This window comes from Muntiacus reevesi, chromosome 9, assembly GCF_963930625.1.
Source record: "Muntiacus reevesi chromosome 9, mMunRee1.1, whole genome shotgun sequence".
In the NCBI taxonomy this organism is placed as follows: domain Eukaryota; kingdom Metazoa; phylum Chordata; class Mammalia; order Artiodactyla; family Cervidae; genus Muntiacus; species Muntiacus reevesi.
This window is the reverse complement of record NC_089257.1, coordinates 51,553,391-51,573,559: the sequence shown is the minus strand read 5'-3', so window position 1 is coordinate 51,573,559 and position 20,169 is coordinate 51,553,391. Positions and strand designations below refer to the sequence as shown.

General features: G+C 51.1%; 1 protein-coding gene across 1 annotated transcript in view; it reads left to right on the top strand.

The window, feature by feature from the left end:
- DKK3 (dickkopf WNT signaling pathway inhibitor 3) overlaps positions 1-20,169 on the top strand; it is a 50,622-nt gene that overhangs the window by 25,404 nt on the left and 5,049 nt on the right. The window contains exon 5 of the mRNA XM_065944115.1: positions 19,931-20,023. Coding sequence (XP_065800187.1) covers positions 19,931-20,023 — 93 coding nt within the window. The remainder of the gene's footprint in view (positions 1-19,930; positions 20,024-20,169) is intronic.

The following is a 20,169-nucleotide window of genomic DNA, read 5'->3' as shown; positions in this document are numbered from 1 at the left end:
ACTGCCATCCTTCCCACTGCCACACTCGTGGCAGACATCACTAGTCAATTGTGGTTATTTCCGAAAGAGCCCAGAGTTTCAGAACCTGAGATAACACAGCACTTCAAGCAGCTATTAACCAAATGGAAAAGCACTCTTCTTGAAATCCATTTCCCTTTCCTGCTGTGGACCATATCTCTCATTGTACAGATGGGAAAACAGAGATGGGGTTGGAAGGGGGCACGTAATTTTCTCTAAATCATGCAACTGATGGAGTTGGGACCTCATATCCAGTTGTCTGTGACAAACCTAGACAGCATATTAAAAAGCAGAGACATTACTTTTTCAACAAATGTCCATCTAGTCAAGGCTACAGTTTTTCCAGTAGTTATGTATGGATGTGAGAGTTGGACTGTAAAGAAAGTTGAATGTTGAAGAATTGATGCTTTTGAACTGTGGTGTTGGGCGAAGACTCTTGAGAGTCCCTTGGACTGTAAGGAGATCAGACCAGTCAATCCTAAAGGAAATGAGTCCTGATATTCGTTGGAAGGACTGATGTTGAAGCTGAAACTCCAATACTTTGGCCACCTGATGTGAAAAACTGACTCATTTGAAAAGACCCTGATGCTGGGAAAGATTGAAGGCAGGAGGTGAAGGGGATGACAGAGAATGAGATGGCGGGATGTCATCACCTACTCAATGGACATGAGTTTGAGCAAGTTCCAGGAGTTGGTGATGGACAGGGAAGCCCGGTGTGCTCTAGTCCATGGGGTCACAAACAGACACAGCTGAGTGACTGAACTGAACTGATCCAGTTTAGTTGGGTTTTTAATACACTGTGTGGACCTGGAGTTTCCTGTTCAGGAAGCAGGGCCTTTGTGTCATCGTTTCTGTGGCATCTGAGATTAGTAACCAGGGAGATGGTCTGCCTAATGCTGAGAAGTTGGTGATGACCAATGGGGAGGGGTCTTCTTAGGTTTAGGGAGCAACATCAGAAGTTGATGAAGTGGTAGCCAGGAGAAGCATCTAGAAGACAAACTTGAGAAGGCCTTGTCTGTCGTGTTTACCTCTATATCAATAGGGGGTCAGCGCTTAGTAGTTGAATGAACACATTTAACAGACGAAAGTTATATGACCAAGGAGTAAGCTGGGGACTATGAACAGAAGTAGCCGTCATTGAAGATAAGATTCAGCAAAGAGCTACAAATATGTAGATGAGTTTTTATTTGCTTGGAAAAAAAATGGTCTGCTCTATTTTTCTTGCCTTCATGTGTTCATCTATATTATTGAGCACCTACTATTTGTGGGCTGGATACCAGGTGTTTTTACATTATGTATTCTTTAATCTTTATAATACTGAGAGATGGGTGTTATTTTACAGATGAGGACATCTGTAAAGAAGTTAAATTCTCTAGATGGTAGACGGTTGAACAGTAGGATGGGTTCCTATTCCTCTGAAACTTTGGCCTTCTCAATAAAAAGATATGTTTCTGATAGGGAAGGTCATGGAAGTTTGCAGCCATAATTTGGGTTGGCTTTGAAGAGGTTATCATGACACTTTCTGCATCTAGTTGCATTCCCGTCATTTATATCCAGAGTCATTGAATACCCCTCTTCTCCCAAAATGTTCAAAATGAAAAACCAAAATCATGAAAGGACTACTGCATGGCAGTAAACGCAGGGGGTCTTTCCCTTGGGGTCACCAGGAGAGGCTATCAGGTTAGGGAACCGTGGAATCTCTCACCCACTTGCTTTAGTTCTCGTCATCGGTCGACTGTGAGACTCATGCACTTGAAGCGAAACATTCTAAACCACCGAGGAGGAGCTTTTAAGTGGGTGGCGGGTGCCTGTATCTGAAGTCTGGCCACTGACACGTTTCAGTGATGTGATGTGGAAAATACAGCCACAGTCTGAATTTTCCATAGTCTCATTATTCATGACCTCCCAGAAAAGGAAGCAGGTACAAAAGGCAGAGAGAGCCCACTGCCTGGTGATTAGTGGTCAGGATAGAAAAACATCTTGCCTCACAGACTGGGGAGGCCTGCTCCCCGGGCCAGTGGGGCCCCGGCGGCTCCAGGTGGGTGGGGTCCAGCAGACACCATCCCTCTCAGGCCCTGCAAACAGCAGGCCTTTGGGTCAGCTTCTCCAAGTCCAGTAGACGTTTGCTTCTCCCATTGTTCTGGGGTCCTGTTTCTTCCCCATCATGTCTGCTGGACCTCTTTCCCCAGAAAGAATTCACACCCCACAGCAGAAAGGCTGGATCAAAGGCCAGTAGTCATGGTTGGTGCCTGCCTGGGCAGAGCTGCTCCCCTCCCCCTGACAGTTCTGCTGGGATTCGGAGGGCAAGAGAAAGAAAGAGAACGAATATTCACTGAGCACCTACCATGTGCCAGGTACTGTGGACCATTTCCTAGAAGCTATTTTCCTTCACTCTTACCAAACCCACTTTGAACAGTGGGTAGTAGCCCCGCTTGAAAGATAAGGAAGCACAGAACAAATTGCCAAGGTTGTGCAGCCAGTAAGTGGCAGAGTTAGGATCTGGAAATAGATCTGTCTTATTCCAAAGCCTAGCCTTCTTCTAAGTATACTATTTTACAGAAGGGGAGGTCACTAATAGTAACTGAAGGTCTGGTCCAGGCCATGATATGTGGACATGCTTATCACTCAATCTCCATAGCAACATAATCGATTTGGTTTTGTCATCATTTTACAAATGAAGTAATTGTAGTCCAGTGAAACTAAATGATTTACCCAGCAAGGGGAATTGAGAAGGAAGCTGTAGGACCCACCACTATAGGGGCATACACGCATGCTTAGTTGCTCAGTCATGTCTGACTCTTTTTGTGACCCCATGGACTGTAGCCCGCCAGTCCATAGAATACTCTGTCCAGAGAATTCCTCTGTCCATGGAATATTCCAGGCAAGAATACTGGAGTGGATAGCCGTTCGCTTCTGCAGGGGATCTTCCTGACCCAGGGATTGAACCCAGGTCTCCAGCATTGCAGGCGGATTCTTCACTGCCTGAACCACCAGGGAAGCCCACTGTAGTGGGTCCTTTTTATAGCCTGTGGCTGGGTCTCAGCTTGGAGAGCTGGAGCAGGCCTGGTGATGGGGCTGGACTCCTTGGCATGGGTGTTCCGGCAGGCAGCCTGGGGCCATCGTGATGATGTCAGGCGTCTAGGTGTTCCTTGACCTCTCTCCCTAGACTGGCCTGCCACCTCCCCCGTAGCTTTCTGTGCCCCCTGCCATTACACGAAGATGAAGCAAAGTAAGACATGGCCACTTGTGAGCAGAATCAGAGCATATGTTTTTCCATGACTGAAACATATTAAAGCTTTTTCCAAGCTCGTTAGCACAAATGGTTTGACTTGGAAGGTTTAACAATCCCACAAGTCCCCTTTTAAGTCCTCACTGTGGTGAACTTTGTGGGGAGTGTTGGGGGGGAGGAAATGCATAATTGCTGATGGCAGGAAAGAGGCCAGGACCAAGGGGTTTGGAAACCCATTCGAGGCCTGGGGTGGATGCCAGTCTGCTTCCCCACCCAGCGGCCTGGCAGTCGGCTGGGAGAGTGACTTTTTCAGCATGGAGTGGGGGAACCAACTTTGTTTTTGCTTCCTGTTGATTTACATTTTTTTAATCTTTCCCTTTTTATTTTCCCTAAAGAAAGTTGAAGGAATTCTTTGAGTTGTTTTCTTTTTTTTTTGGCCATACCACATGGCATCGGACTCATTAGAAAAGACCCCAGTGCTGGGAAAGATTGAAGTAAGGAGAAGGAGATGACAGAGGACGAGATGATTGGATGGCATCTCCGACTCAATGGACATGAGTTTGCACAAACTCCAGGAGATGGTGAAGGACAGGGAAGCCTGGTGTGCTGCAGTCCATGGGGTCGCAAAGAATCAGACACAACTGAGCGATTGAACAACAGCAATGCATGGCATGTAGAGTCTTAGTTCCTTGACCCAGGATCGAACCCATACTCCCTGCAGTGGAAGCCCAGAGTCTTAACCACTGGACCATCAGGGAAGTTCTGAGATGTATTTTTTTTTTTTATAAAGGGTGCTAGATGGGTGACTCTAAAGCAATATTTCTTAACCTCGGATATGCATTAGAATCACCTTAATCTGGACAGAACTCATGGAAAAGAAATGCACTTTGATTTTCACCAGCTTTTATATTCAAGTGGTACTTCCTTCAGTCTTGAAAGTAGACAGCCAACCACACTATCATTAGTAATACCCTTGTTCCCAGAAGCAGTCAGGTGTATTTTTGTGCTCTCTTGCCTCTGTTGCAGATGACTTGAAACAGCATTTACACTCATTGCTGCTTAGAATTAAGGTTATTGTCAGACTGGGTAGTAAATCTTACTGCTCACTGTGTTAGTAAAGAAGTTCATAAAACACTGTATCTCAAAATATTTTGATAATGGCATTTCATTGCAATCATTTTCCTTTGTCATCTTGTGTGTTTTCCTTTATTCACCTAGTGCATAATTCTGAGAATCTATAGACTTTGCTAAGCTGCAATAAGACTCCATGGCATGAAAAATGTTAAGTTCCCTCCCTGTTTTTATAGTGGCCAGTGCCTGTACTGGGGCCTCTTAGTCGTTTAGATTTAGATGTGGCCTCCCCAGTGGAGGGGAGGTTACTGAAGGAGATCTGTCTGTTGCATTCCCTGGAGTGGGATTCACCCCCACTGTAGATGGGATTTGACCCCCACACCCCAGCAATGCCAGCCTCCATTCAGGTGATTTGAAGCCTAAAGACTCTATAGACCCATTCATTCACTGGACACTGAAGTTTGAAAAAATTTGGATCACCAGCTTTGCAAGTGCAGGGTTGAAAGTGCAGAGTTCAGGCCAAACTCAGGGTCGGAATGTGCAGTGGTGCCAGATCTGCCATTTGACACCAGGCGGCCCAGGGGGGAAGCCTGCAGGCCCCCATGGCTTAGGACTCCTGGGAGGAGAGTCTTCCTCTGGGAAGGCCCTGGCTGGGGCTTGGTGGGCTTAGTCACCTCCTGATGTGTCTCCTGACCTCTGTCTCCCTCTGAGTCCTGTTTCACCAGCAACTCGGCTTGAGGACACAGGACATGTCCCATTGGAGATTTTTAACATATTGAGACTCTGGCTCCTGGAGTCTGTTCCTCCTTGGCGAAGACTTGACCTGCTGCCCTGCAGACTCAGCCCCAAGCCGCTGAGATGAACAAAGAACAAAGAAGAGAAGGAAGATGGGCTAGTTTCTAGCACCCCACTTCTCTCCAGCACGTGTGCCTCAGGACCGAGCCTCAGAATGCTCTCCTCTGAGAAACTAGATCTTTTTTTTAATCATGTATGTTATTTTATTATGGAGTCAAGTGACTCAAAGTACTATCATATTCTTCACTAAAATGTAATTTTCCAAAAATGATTATCCAAGCATCAAGTATTTGCTAATGGGTATTAGTGTCCTCTTAAAATATATAGAAACTTCTTGAGTTTGGTTAGCAAGCCATAAAGTGTACTAAAGACTACAGTTCTATCAAGGTGAAGTCTTGAGAAACTAGATCTTATGTAGACACTTTCTCCGGGGCTAAGGGTATGTCAGGACATGACACTTTTCATGACTTTCTTCCCGAGGCAAAGGAAAAACAAATTGAAGGGGTTGGGTTGGGCCAAGTCAGCTCATGGACTCATGTGAAGAGAGTAAAAGGAAACCAGTTGAGTAAATTTGGAGAAACTCTATCCTTCCCTAGAGAGAGAGGGAGGATCTTAAGTAGAATCCAGTGTGGTGGTGGTGTTCAGTCGCCTAGTCATGTCTGACTCCTTGTGACCCCATGGACTTCAGCATGCTGGGTCTCCCTGTCCCTCACCATCTTCTGGAGCTTGCTCAAACTCATGTCCATTGCATCAGTGATGCCGTCCAGCCATCTCATCCCCTGATGCCCTCTTCTCCTTCTGCCCTCAATCTTTCCCACCATCAGGGACTTTTCCAATGAGTCAGCTGTTCACATCAGGTGACCAAAATACTGGAGCTTCAGCTTTACCATTAGTCTTACCAGTGAGTATTCAGGGTTGATTTTCTTTAAGATTCACTGATTTAATCTCCTCACCAAAGAATTGATGTCTTTGAACTGTGGTGCTGGAGAAGACTCCTGAGAGTCCCTTGGGCAGCAAGGAGAATCCAATGTAACTTAGCAGTAAAAACATTCTCAGAACCTACTTAGCTTAACTCTTGGAAAGCCTGAGCAGACACTGGTACACTGTCCCTGAAACCCACTCTACTGCTGGTTCATCTCCCACATTGTTCTTTCCCCTGAATGAATGAAGAAGGAATCACACAGCCAGTTGTGTGAGCTGTACCAGGATTAGCTGGGGGCAGGTGACTGTAGATTTCATTTAAGTTTCATCCTCGGAATTGCTTTGTTTGAAAATGAGCTTCCCAGGTGGTGCTAGTGGTAAAAAAAAAAAAAAAAAGAAAAATCCCACCTCTCAGTGCCGGAGATGCAAGAGATGCAGGTTCAATCCCTGGGTCAGAAAGATCCCCTGGAGGAGGGAATGGCAACCTACTCCAATATTCTTGCCTGAAGAATCCCATGGACAGAGGAGCCTGGTGGGCTACAGTCCATGGGGTCGCGAAGAGTCCGACACGACTATTGCGACTTAGCATGCCATGCATGCATGAGGTGATTTCCTTAGGGCCTGTATGAGGAATTGTGTGAGGTTGGGGACACAGATCTGTGGCTGTCACAGGCCCTGGCTGGACACCCCACCCCCACTGCAACCACATGGGAGCATCTGGGGAAAATGTCAACACAGAGGGGACCTCTGATTCTGGTTGCAAGTATCACAAAAAGTGGCTGAGGCTCAGCAGGACTGGAGAGAAGGAGATGCAGAATCTGCATGAAAATGTGAGCCACACCAGCTGTTAGTATTTCAGCCCTGAATGAGGAGAGGAGGAAGAGGAAGGTGACGAGATTTCCCTGAGGTGGCTGAGAGGACTGCAGAGGCAGCTCTGCAGACCAGTGCTGACAACCTTGTGGAGGGACTTCCCTGGTGGTCCAGTGGTTAAGAATCCACCTTCCAATGCAGGTTCCATCCCTAGGCAAGGAACTGAGATCCCACTTGTCTCATAGCGACTAAGCTCGCGTACCCCAACTACTGAGCCCTCACACCTCAACTTGAGAAGCCTGCATGCTGCAATGAAGAGTCCATGCAAAGACCCAGCACAGCAAAAAAAGATATGGAAACAAGAACCAAGACGTGCCTTTCCATAAACACTCTTGTCATGACTCCCTGCAGCCAGCTCCTGGGAGATCTCCCATGACACCCAGATCCCTCTGGCTAGGAGGGCGCATCCTCTCTCCCAAGAGCGTTGCTCGGGTGATCTGTTACCCCAGCCTCAGTGGTGTCAAACAACCATGCCTGTGGAATGCTTGTGGATTAGGGGCTAGGAATTTGGACAGGTACAGTGAGATGGTTCATCTCTGTTCCATAGTCTGAGAGCTCTGACTTGAAGCCAGAGTGACTTAGTGGCTGAGGCTGGAATCTTCTAGAAACTCTTCACATGCATGCTTCTGGCTGTTGCCTGGGATATTCGTGGTGCTGCGGCTTCTCCATGTGTGTTGCCAGGGCTTCCACCCAGCATAGAGCCTTGGTTCAGAGGGCGAGCATCTGAAGAGGGGACAAGTCAAGAAAAGGCTGTATTGCCTGTGACCTAACCCTGAAAGTCACAGCTTCACCACACCCGAGTTGTTAGAAGTGAGCCTAGGTGCTCTTCGAGGGTGGACAGAACATTGAGGGAACTGCGCTTTCTGTTGTTCCAACTACCTATTTCAAGAAGCAGTCCAAAGATGCTGTAAGTGCTCTGGTGAGATGAGGCAGTGACTCAAGTGAAAGATCTAAGAGAGCTTTGGAAATTGAGTCATGATGACCCACCTTGGGTTGCCTAGAGACACCAAAGACCAGCCAGCCATGGGTCACCTTGGCTGATGCTGGACAGGGTCATCCCTCAGAGAGAAAAGCCAATTACAGACACCAGAACCAACCCCCCACCCCCAGCTTGAGTCTTGAATCTTCGACTGTCAGGATCAGCAAGTCTTATAAATGCCTGCTGGTCTTTGGAACCTGAACATCATCCTCTTTCCACCCAGCTTTCACTGGGGTGGATGCTGGGGGCGGGGGGCACCCAGGAGATGGGCCCTCACTACCCCCTGGGAAGGGTCAGGAGGGCTCTGGGGAGGACACATTGTGCTGCTCCTTGAAGATGAATTGGCAGAGTGGGGAGGGGAGGGCGTTCTAGAAGCAGGGATCAAAGTTGGGCCTTGAGGAGATAAGGAACCTGGACTGGAAAGCAGGTTGTGTGCCATGCAGAGATTGGACTCAGGTCATGGTTGGCAGGGAAGGTGGAGAGACTGAGTTACAAAATATAGTATAAGCAGGGAGATGTTCTCATGGGAACTCATAGCCTGGGTGAATAATCCAGAGTCCAGGACCCTTGAGCCCTGCAGATCCAGACACTGGCCATCCTTGGCCCTCTTGCTAACTGAGCTCGGACCTCTTGCAGAGGTGAGGAGCATCTCTTTCCAGTGGAAGGAATGGTGAGGACCCATCCGGGTCCTCCCATCTGTTGTCAGGGTCCTAGGGAGCCGGGTGGGTTGTCCGAGCGTTGCTGGGTGAGTGGAAATTTCAGCCGAGGGGGCAATCCACCTTTCCAGGTCTGCCTAGGGCAGGCAGGGCAGAGACCTCCCCGTGACGGGACTCTGGGCCCCCCGTCTCAGGTCACAGGGGGACACACCTGTTTTTTTATCCGCCTCTGCCCTTGTCACACTTAGTTACTATGTCACCATCACAGATGCAGTCTGGCTGCTCCCCAGGCCTGGAGGGCCGCCCGTCTCCTCTGATTTGACATTGATTGAATTAGTCCAACCTCAGCCTTCTCCAGGTCCGTCTGCCGGAGCAGCTTTCAGAACAATTATGAGTAGGCTTCTGATGAGTCGGGCCACAGGTTTCTTCTGCACTAACTCTGTTCCGTGTGCCTTGGGTGAAGGTCAGGCCTGATCCAGTCTGTTTTTTTTTTTTTTTTCAGGCGATGCAAACTCAAAGCCTCAGAAATGTAGATAGGGAGAGGGCGAGGGGCTCACTCGACTGCTTCTAACCGTGGCAGGTGACAGCACTCCACTGGTTAAACACAACTCAGACAGGTGAATTAGAAGGTTTTTTGGAATTAGATGTGGTTGTAAGTTCTCCAGAGGAAACGTGGAGAAAGAATGTGTTGCGTAGTTCCCGGAGTGTGAGCCTGGCCGACTCTGCGGCCTGTCCCGGCTGCAGTCTGGAACACCGGCTCTCCATCTCTGAAGACCTGTGGGTGTGAAGATCTCCCCTGAGAGCCTGGGGTGGGGGCGGTGGGGCGGCAGGAGTGGAGATCTCGGGGCCCAGGTCCCGAGTGATGCAGCCACCAAGGGCCTCAGCGTGCGGCTCTTGGCATCTGGCTTGCTCAGCCCAGTGGGGCCGCGTTTTCCTCTTTCACGGGGTGTGTGGTTGGGGAAGAGAGGTTGGTGGAGCAACCCCAGGAGCCCCAAGGCCTTTGCAGACACCGGGGCTTAGGATAATGACAGCTGGCATTGGCTCCTGGCTCTGGCCCCTGTCCTGGCCCTCGGCAGAGCGGTCTCTGTGTTGTGGGCCAGGCCAGAGCCCTGGGTGAGGTCTGCGGCCCCTGCCTGCCCTGAGCTGGCTGAAAGTCTCCAAGGCAGCATCCAGGAGAGGCTGGGGGCCCTGCTGTGCTGGAGACAAATGGCACAGGAGTCTTACAGACTCCTGCAGTTGGCCCTGATCACAGAAGGATGCGGGGGAATGGGGAGACGCTGTAGAATGAAGGAGAGACTGCTTGCTGCATGCTCTCAGCATCACTTCTCACGCTACAGGCATCTGCACCAGGGGCCCAGACTTGGGGACCCTGCCTTCCCTTGGAGATAGAGCTGGCGGCTCCCCGCCTCCCCCAGAGGCCTCGTACCCTGCACGTCTCCCTCCTGCCTCTATGCCTGGGCCCCTGGGGTCTGCTCTTATCTCCCTAGAGCACTGGGTTGGGGTCAGTGGAACTTCTGGGCTTGAGTGGCCCTCCTTACCACTTCTTACCCATGACCTCGGCAAGTGAGTTCACTGCCTTGGTTTCCTTGTCTGTAAAATTGAGCTTCTCTTGCTCACTTTGGAAGACCATGCGTAGCACCCAGGGTGAAATTGAATCATGTATTTCCCAGCCCCTTGCATGCCCGCTTGTATTCCTGGTCCCCTTGTAGGTCTATATGCCTGTTCTCCTCACCTGTATCTCTTCCATAGCCAAGGGCTCCAGGGTGAAGCAGAAGGTTGTCTCGCGGTGATGGGTTGAGAGCCCTGGTTGCACCTGACATCCTGGATCTTTTCAGTAGGAAGGTATCACTGTAGAATGAGATCCCCTAGCCTGAACTTAAGCTCAAAGCTTGCTTAAGCCTTCCCACGGTCACCTTTTGAGCTCCTGTAATGAGTTAAGCTGTGCCAACAGAACTGAGCCCAGAGGATTGAGTCTTGAGGACAGACGCCGTTCCAAGTGCGTGCCCATCTTATCTCTTTTCGTCTGTCCAACAACCTCTTGAGGTTCTCCATTTTCCAGATAAGGAAACCAAGGCTCAGTAATTTGCCCAAGATCACCCAGCTTGTAAGTGAACCTGTATTCAAATCCAGACTGAGCCCCAAAGCTTGCGTCTCTCCACTCATGCCGCCCGAGGTACACAGGTGCCACGTGGCCTTGAGGGGGTGGAGGACACGGAGTAACCAGCAGTGTGGTGAGTGCAGCGACAGGAGAGAGGTCTGGGGGTGTGCTCCCGGAGTGCCCAGGGCTTTCTCAATGTTGGCACTGCAGGGCCTACATCCTAGAAGCCCCCTATCCTTTACACAACAGGACAGTTTGTGCCCATGGTCTGCTTTTCTCTGTGGTCTTGTCTCTCTGCTCAGGGGGACTGGGGATCAGAGAACAGTCCTGCAGCTGGGAGGGACGTTCGTTTATCTCAGACTGGACTGTGTTCGCATCCCAGGAGCATTCAGGACTTGGCATCAGCACCCCACACTCCGGGCCAGGAGAAGAGCATTCATCCAAACCAGCCAGGACTTTCTGGCTGATGGGGGCTCAGCCAGAAGGCCTTTGTTCTGGTCACTAGGGTCAAAATCCTTTAGAACAGGCATCTGTTCTGACCCCATCCCCTCTGTCACCTCGCCCAGGGAAATTGGAAGCTCAGCAACAGAGACTGGATGTATTTGGAAGGTCTGGAAGAGAGGAGATTTGGCCACAGGCTTGTTGGGGCCATGGGTGTCAGATTCCTAGGGCTGCCAGAATAAAGGACCACAAGCTGGGTGACCAGGTGACTCAATAGAAGTGTGTGGTCTCCCAGCTCAGGAGGCTGGAGGCCTGAAGTCAAGGTGTTGGCCGAAGTGGGTCCTCTGAGGGCTGGGAGGGAGCAGTTTGTCAATGGCCATCTTCTCTCCATTTTTCACAAGGTCTTCCTTCCTTCCAGCATCTGTCTCTGTGCCTGAATTTCCCCCTTTCATTAAGAAAGGGGGGTATATCGGACTGGGTATATCGGACTAGGGCCCAGCCTCATCACCTCGTCTTAAGTAATTATATCTGCAACGACCCTGTTTCTAAATACGGTCACATTCTGAGACATGTCTGCTGAAAAAAAGCATAACCTGCAGGGTGAGAGTTTTGTGTTATTCCGTGAGCATTCTGAGGACATCAACCCTGGGAGATGGGACCCTGAGATGACTCCGAGGGACTATTCTGAAGAGGCAAGGGTGGGGTGGGGGGAGCCAGGGTGCATAGGAGTTTTTGTAACAAAGATCAGGTAGTCAGAACATCAAAAGATGACTATTAATTAAAGAAGACCAGACATCTCACGTTAAGGAATTTAGTGCTTTTCTGTGTATGAGAAGATGAAAGAGTCTGGGTTCACTGAAGTCATTCCTTTGATGGGCACCTCAGCTACCTGCAGCTAAGGTCCTGCTTTTCTCCATCCCGAGTTCCCTCGGGGAGCACAGCTGGGGGTGAGGCTGAGGGCTTGGCCCTGGGCAGCCCCTTTGGTTTGTCTGCATCCTGAGTTCCCTCAGGGCTCACAGTTCGGGGCCGCCATCATGAGATGGCTTGACGGCTGAAGTGTTCTTTGTTTACTGACAGGACAGGCAGTATCCCAAGTCTAGATACTTGGGATCAGGACTTCAGCGTGTGAATTGAGCGGGGGAGCATAATTCAATCCATACCTGTGCATTTAGAGGCAACAGGGTGTGATGGAAGGAGCGAGTCTCAGCTTGGGGGTCTGATGGACTTGAGTTTAAATTTTAGCATTGCCAGTTACATCGAAGACCCTGGGCTCTGAGCCTCAGTTTCCTTGCCTGCGAAGTGGAGTCTGGCCTTCGGTTTACCTATGTATTTTCAACTGAAGGACAACTCCACGTCTCCAGGCACGTGGTGGGGGACATGAAGTGACCTCACGGGGCTGTGGGGACAGCGAGAACCATGGAAGCCCCAGCAGGTGCTGACACACAGCAGGTGCTCTCTGAACATTCCCTGCTGCAGTGGGAGATGCTCCGAGGGCCAGAGAGTTTCAGCTGGTGGAGGTCCCCCGGGCCCTCATTTCATGTGCCCTGGGCTTGTTCCTCTGAAGATGGGCTGCTTCTCAGAGCCCTGGGCTTGAGAGGAGGCTGTGGACAGCCCCTGCAGGGTCCCCAGTGGCCTCCTCCTTCAGGCCTCATGATGCAGGAGAGTCTGGATTCCTGGGGACTGTGGGCAGCAGGCCCTGGCCAGCATGAGAAGCGAAGTGCAGCGGCAGGAGGGTCAGAGATGCTGTGCCCCCTTCGTTTGCCCACACAGAAGCCGAGGAAAGCCTCGCAGGGTTCCTGTGCTATTTTCCTCCTTTGCCTCCCCTGGGTAAACTCCAAAATGGAAACTCAAAGAGGTAGAATGGCTCCTCCGCCATTTTCCACTATTTCATGATAGTGTTGAAGCCCCAGGGCCATTTCCCGGCCCAGCATCCTGCCAAACCTCCAGCACGTTCCCGGCCTCCCCGCCGGCATCTGAGCTGAGTGCTGTGTAGGCCACTGGCCAGAGCCTTCTAAATATAGCTCCATCCTCAGAGCAACAAAGCCCCGATCCCCCGAGTGGCATCCGCCCTGACGGCAGGCCTCCGGGAGGATGGGAGGGAGGAACGGGGGCAGACAGGGAGTGGCCAGGACAGAGGAGCCTCTGAAGGAGCTGGTTCTGTGACACGTGAGGCCCAGACGCCTGTGGCCTTGGCCCTGAGTTCCTGCCTCCTGCCTCTGGCGATGTGTGGCGCCCAGGCCTCGTCCCAGGCAGGCTCTGCTAAGCTGGGACTGAGGCACAGGAGGCTGGTCGGTGCTGAAGGGAGGGCAGAAGGGTGATCCTCCCAGGAGGAGACGGTAAGATCCTGTCTTTAGGGTCAGACCCGCTGGCCTGGACTCACAACGCCACGTCTAGGCTGGGTGACCCTGGGCAGAGTCTTCACCTTAAATCTCAGTTTCCACATCTGGGAAGCGCGGATCCTAAGGCCCCCGCTGGGGGGATTCAGCAGTGGTGCGGGGTGGCTGCAGCAGTGGCCCCTCGGTGCCTGGGCCTGGTGCTCGGACGCTGTGGGCGGCTGGTGTGGGCTCAGCTGGTCCTCTTGTCCCAGCACCTCATCCCACCTGCTCTGCGGTACTTGGATGACCCTTCATTCTGCGTCTTTAATTTCACCTTGTGGGTGTAGCATGGACCCAGTGACCTGAGAGGTACCCTGAACCCAGAACATCCACCACCTGTTAGACAGGTCACAGCCGAGCCTCTCTCCCCACTCATGGGCCTCTCACTTCAGAACTTACCTCTTCAGCCACACTATGTCCAGCTGGGGACAGAGACTCCTTTGAAACCTCTGCTCAAATATGAACATATCCACTGAGCACTGGTAAAAGAAGCTAGAATTATTAAAAATAATAAAATCCTGGATTTCTCAACATCAGGCCTGGCTCTGGGAGCACCAACCCATGTCTTCCCCTCCCATCCACTGAATTTTGCTTAAGGCAGGGGGACTTGACCTGTTCCCAGGTCTCTAACACCAAGGAAGATGGGACCCTGCCCCCTACCACTAAGGGGTCCTCAGGAGAGACCCCAACTTACAGCCTTCCCATATGGAGAGCCTGGTCTTCGTACAAAAAGAGGCCACTCTGCCCGAGACGCTTCACTGCTATAAGTGGTCCAGGCAGCTGCCTAATCTTAGTGACACTCTGTGGATAGAGACTGGTCAGGATTAGGTGTGAAATGCCCAAGTGCTGGCAGGGCTCAAGATAGAAAGTTGTTGGCGGAGGCATCAGCCCCTGTTGTTTAGACCTACCTTTCTGCTGACAGCAAGTCCCCTGGCAAGGGGGCTCCCTGGGGAAATCAAGCACTGGGGGGATTAGGATCCCCAGTCTTCTGTTGCTATGACTACGATGGGGTTAGGATACCCTGTCTTTTGTTGCTATGGCTACAAGCACAGAGCATGAACTCAGCACCACGGCGCCGTGAGATAGGTCACAGCTGTGAAGTGGTAAAACCAGAATTCTCTTTGTGCTCTTGTGGCCTTTAGGGGTTCTTCACAGTTTGAAGTTCCAAGGTTTCCAGTATGATCACAATTCTCAAAGAGCATTTCTAGAGGCTGCTGGAAGTACACATCCACAACAAGCAAGCTGGCAGACCATTAACAGAGCATGGAGCTTTCTTGGGGGCCAGTCATGCTGATCTAACCTGCCAGAGCCCCTGGAGGTAGCAGAAACATGTCAGCAAAGGAAACCATCTCTTTAGTGTATTTGGATTTTTCAGAAGTGTTTGGCAAAGTTCCATGCTGAAAAATTTTCCATACGTAGAAAAAAAAATTAATTGCTTCACTGTGACTTTGCAGGGATTGCCTTGTTCTGCATAGGAGTCAGTTCAGGGACGGGAAGATATTCCGGAGGATGAACCTGTTTTTTTCTTCATGGAGAGCTGTGAACAGGAAAGGGTCTTAGCTCGTTTTTTTTTTTTTTTTTTATTTTTTTGCCATGCTGCAGGGGATTGAAAGCACCAAGTCCTAACCACTCTACCACCAGGAAATTCCCAGCTCATTATCTTTTTAATTAAAGATCTGGAAGAGAAAGTATATAGTGGAAATTCCATATAGGATTCTTGGAGAATGAGAAGTCAAATTAATGGAATGTGCATATTTTCTTGCTTTGGTTCCCAAATCATTGCTAACAGTCAGCATTTTGTAGGCCGCTTTGTTCCAGGAATGTGCGAGTGCTTCCATCCACTCGACATACACCCATCGGGTGCCCCCACGTGCCAGGCGCTGTGCTGGGTCTAGACACGTGTCCTACGTATTGTTGTTCTGCGTTACAGAAGTGGGATTGCATGCTTCTTCCACTTGCTTGTTTTGTTTAGTGTTGGATGGTAAACATCACAGTGCAAAGAACTACCTCACCCTTTTTAGTATCTGCCTGGTGCCATTTTCCCACGAAATGCTTGTACAGTAATTTAATCAGTCCCCTCTTATTGGGCATTTCTATTATTTCTGGATTGCACATATACCAATATAGCCTGAAACATCCCTGTACTCGGATATTGCACATGTGGAGTGTTTCTGAGGATGGCTACCCAAGTGGGCATGCTCAGCCAAAGGATCTATATGCTTTCACATTTTGGATAGATGCTGATGAATTTGCCTGCAAAGCATATCTACTTCAATTTTAATAACCCCCAAATTACCATCTGGCAATGCTCAGTTTCTCAAATCCCTACCCACATTGGATATTATATTAGTTTCCTATTGCTTCTATCACAACTTACTGTATATTTCTTGTTCAATCATATTTGTTGTTGTTCAGTTGCTCAGTCATGTCTGACTCTTTGCAACCCTATGGACTACAGCACTCCAGGCTTGCCTGTCCATCACATCTCCTGGAGTTTGCTCAAACTCATGTCCATTAAGTCGGTGGTGCCATCCAACCATTTTATCCTCTGTCATCCCCTTCTTCTCCTGCCTTCAGTTTTTCCCAGCATCAGAGTCTTTTCCAATGAGTCGGCTCTCACATTAGGTGACCAAAGTATTGGAGCTTCAGCATCAGTCCTTCCAATGAATATTCATGATTTCCTTTAGGACTGACTGGTTTGAGCTCCTTGCTATCATATCCACTATCATAAACTATCATATATGTAGTGGTTTAAAAACAGCGGGAATTTATTATCTTACAGTTCTGTAAGTCAGAAGTCCAGTGCTGGACTGAAATCAAAGTGTTGGCTGAGCTGTGGTCCTCCTGGAAGGTCTAGAGAGATACTGATCTGCAGTCCATGGTGCATCCATATTCAAAGCCAGTGAGGTCTGGATGACTGGGTGGGTGGGGTCTTGGCACATGGCTTTGCTCTGACACTGACTGCTGCTCCTTGCCATGTAGTAAGCCCCTTACCATTACACTGGATGCCCCGGCATAACCTGGGCTTCTTTCCTTACGTCAGGTCAGCTGATTAGCACCCTTTACCCATGACTTTATCCCCTTGCCATGTAACATGACATGTCCACAGCTCCCAGGGAGGAGGGTGTGGACATTGTGCGGAGGGGGGGGGGGATCAGTATTCTGCCTTCTGCAAATAGGATCAGCCTTTTGTTTCTGTTCTAAGTGAAAACATGGTACCCTGCTCTTTTAAGTCGTGAGGTCAAATATCTTTTCTGTATGAGGAAAACAAACTAGTTTCTCTGGCAGTAAGTTGTCGGTTCTTACCCTTCTTTCCTTTTCTGCTTGGTTGCCTTTTTAAAATTGCATGATAAATCTCTGAGGGCAAGGGCCTTCTCATATTCACGTTTGCATCTCAATGCTTCAGAATGTAGCCCGGTTCAGAGAACAGCCTTGGTGCCTGTGGGCACTCTGCTTTTCTCTCCCTCACTCCTACACCAAGCTCTTGCTATTCTGTTTTGGAAAATATGTCAGGATGCCTCTGGTTGAACTGGCTGAGTTGAGTCTGTGTTCCGGAAGGCACAGTGGCTGAGTGCTTTACTTATGGACTCTGGGGTCACACAGGCTGAGAGCCCTGCCCCCAGCACAGCCCCTGATTCAGGAGGCTCTCCCACCGTCTCTGAGACTCCGTTTTCTCACCAGTAAGAACAGCAGTGGTGGCATGCTGACCTTTTTGGGTTGTTGCGTTGGGAGCCAGGAACAAGAGGACTCCTTCTGAGAGGCAGCCCCTGCTTGCTGAGCTGCTGCACTTACCATGGTGATGGAAGCCACGGGCGGCGCCATGGGTGGGGGGTGGAGGGGTGGGCTGCTGGGCCAAGATGAGTGGGACTCTGGGGAGACGCAGAGAAGTGCAGTGTTAGGTCATTCTGCAGGGTGATGGGCCATATGCTCTCTTTCTGTTACTGAACCAAACTTGGGCCCGGTTGCCCACATGCAGTCAAGCCAATCTGCTGACACCAGGTCGTGGTGAAGGAAAGTGCAGCCTTTGTTATAAGGCCAAGCAGGGAGTGCCAGTGGCTAGAACACAAAAGACCTGAATTCCCTGATGGATTTCAGAGAAAGGTTTTTGCTTTTAATTTTTATTGGAGTAAAGTTGATTTATGATGTTGTGTTAGTTTCAGGTGTAGAGCAATGTGAATCTGTTATGTTTACATTCAGCCACTCTTTTTTTTAAAATTTATTTTCCCACACAGGCTGTTGCAGAGTATTGAGTGGAGTTGCCTGTGCTCTACACCAGGTTCTTACTAGTTTGGGATTGACAAATACACATTACTGTATATAAAATGGATAACTAATAAGAATCTGCTGTAGGGCGCAGGAAAGTATTTTTCAAGACAGGGAGAGGGAGAGAGTTGCACCTGTGTGTGATCAGCTCGTGGACAGTCTTCTGATGGTGGCGAGGTAATCAGGAGTCAATATCATCAACCTTCTGGTCCCAACTCTTCTGGGGTCTGTGTGTTTGTGGTTGGCATATGGGTAACTCCTTCCACCTGGTGGGGGTTTTAGTGTCTGTTAAATAGCTGAAGGTTATGGCTCTGAATACTGTCTGTAGTCCTGGAGGAGGCGCTAAAGGTCCTAAACTTTGTTTAATGGCTAAACTATTATTTTGTTTTGCTTGACTGTTTTCCTGTGGTTCTGCATTTTCTCACTTCTCTGATTAAATTTGTTCTTTGGAACTCAGGGAAAGCCTTAAAAAGCTAAAGTTCCTCTACCAACAAGAGGCTAACAGAGGACAGGGGATGGGGGTCTGTCCCAGGGAGGCCCCAGAGGGCCCTGCTCGGTTACACTTGGACAGTTTTTTTGAGAAGTGACAGAAGAGATTCGAATCACTTTCCACTTATTCAGAGGTGTCAGAGCCCTGGTCCCTGCTGAGCCCCTGATGAGCGCAGAGCCTGGCACATGCGGGTGACTTGTACCGTGTCCCCAGGCTGGCCTCCTCCTCATCATCCCTCAGAGGGGCAGTGGGGAGATGCCGTCCACTGGGCCTGATGGTCCTCTTTGCTGGGCGAGCCTTGCTTGGTGAACAAAAGCATGACCTGTGCGCTGGGGTGTGCCAGGCTGGGGATCAGTGCCAGGCCCGGGCTACAGCTGTCCAGTGCAGGGGCCAAGGCTACAAATGCCCTGGACTGAATGCCCATCTTCTCAGGCCTGCAGTGTTGACCAGGGCACACACCTATCACTCCTAGGAACAGAGCTTCTTTCCCTTGGCTGCCTGGCCAGAGCTTCCCTGCTGATCCCTAGACTTGTACTCACACTTTCACCCTGGGGGTGTCCTTAAAAGACCCTGTTCGCAGAATTCTGTCCACACCCATTAATCAGCCCTAGGTACTTCAGCTCAGGAGCACTCAGTCCAGGGCCTGCTCATCTGGGCCTCTCTGGGTCTGGCTCCACGCTTGCTTTCAGCATGGCACATGCCCAGGCGGAAGAAGGCAGGTCCCTCCCTCCTGTCGACCCTTCCATAAGGCTTGCTGGGGCCCCAGGACACCTGCCTCAGGAGAGTTTCTCTCCGTGGGTCTCAGACAGCTGCGTCTGGAGCCCTAAACCCCCACACAGCCAAGGGCTGGTGGTGGAGGGGAGCCCCCCGACCCTGAATACTGTACTATCCTGGGGGGCCCCTTGGCCTCCGAGCCTCAGTTTCCAGCTTGGCAGTGTGGGGCAAGTACCCTCCCTGCTCCCCGGTGGTGGAGTCACAAAGGGAGGTCAGGGACATGGAGCCCGCCGGGGCTGGCCCCATGAGGGGTTGTCAGTGGTTGATCTGATGCCCCTCACTTCCTCTGCCCTTCTTTCCCTCGGAAGCTGCCAGTCCCCAGGCCTCAGCCTGACAGCAGGTCTGGAGCTAAAGTAGCAGTGACGGCTGACTGGCCGGGCCACAGCGGCCTCTCCCGTGGCCTCCTCCCTCTCCTGGGCCTCGGGGTGGAGAGATGCCGTCTCTGCCTTTCTTCACTCTCTCTCCTGCCGAGCAGGGCTGGCAGCCTTGAGAAGGCACCTGGGCTGGAGGGCGTGGTGCCAGCCTCACCCTCCCCCTTCAACACTGGCAGCTCCTTGCGGGGCAGCCCTGGACCCCCGACCAGGCCCCCCAGGAGGGCCCCCTGCAGCCGCCCCGCTGCAGTCTCGGCAGCCCTTGCCCGCACCATCAGCGGGGCCTGCTGGGCCTGGACCCCAGCCCTCCTCTGCAGCCGCCTGGGCCTGGAGCTCATTAGCTCTCCTTATTAAATCCATCTGCTCTGCCTTGAAGAATGGCCCAGCGTCTCCGTGCTCCCGCCCCGGGTGTGTGAGGGGGAGGGCTGTATGTGCGACTCCCCGCAGGGCAGCAGCCTGGCATGCGGGGCGGGTGAGGGCCCCGCCGGCCTGCAGGCCGTTCCCCGGCTCGGCCCTTCCCGGGCGCGGGTCCGCTGGTCTGTGTGTCACTGACGAAGCCGCTCCCTCCAACCCCCGCAGGAGTGCATCATTGACGAGGACTGCGGGCCCAGCAGGTACTGCCAGTTTTCCAGCTTCGAGTACTCCTGCCAGCCGTGCCGGGACCAGCAGACCGTGAGTGTGCCCAGAGACCCTGGGGCAGCAGCACTTGAGCCGTGGGGGCCCAGGCCGGGGCACCTGGGGGAGGAGGCCAGCAGCCCGCGGTTCTCAGCGGGGCTTCCCAAAAGCCTCCTAAAGGGCCCCACCACGGCCACACTTGA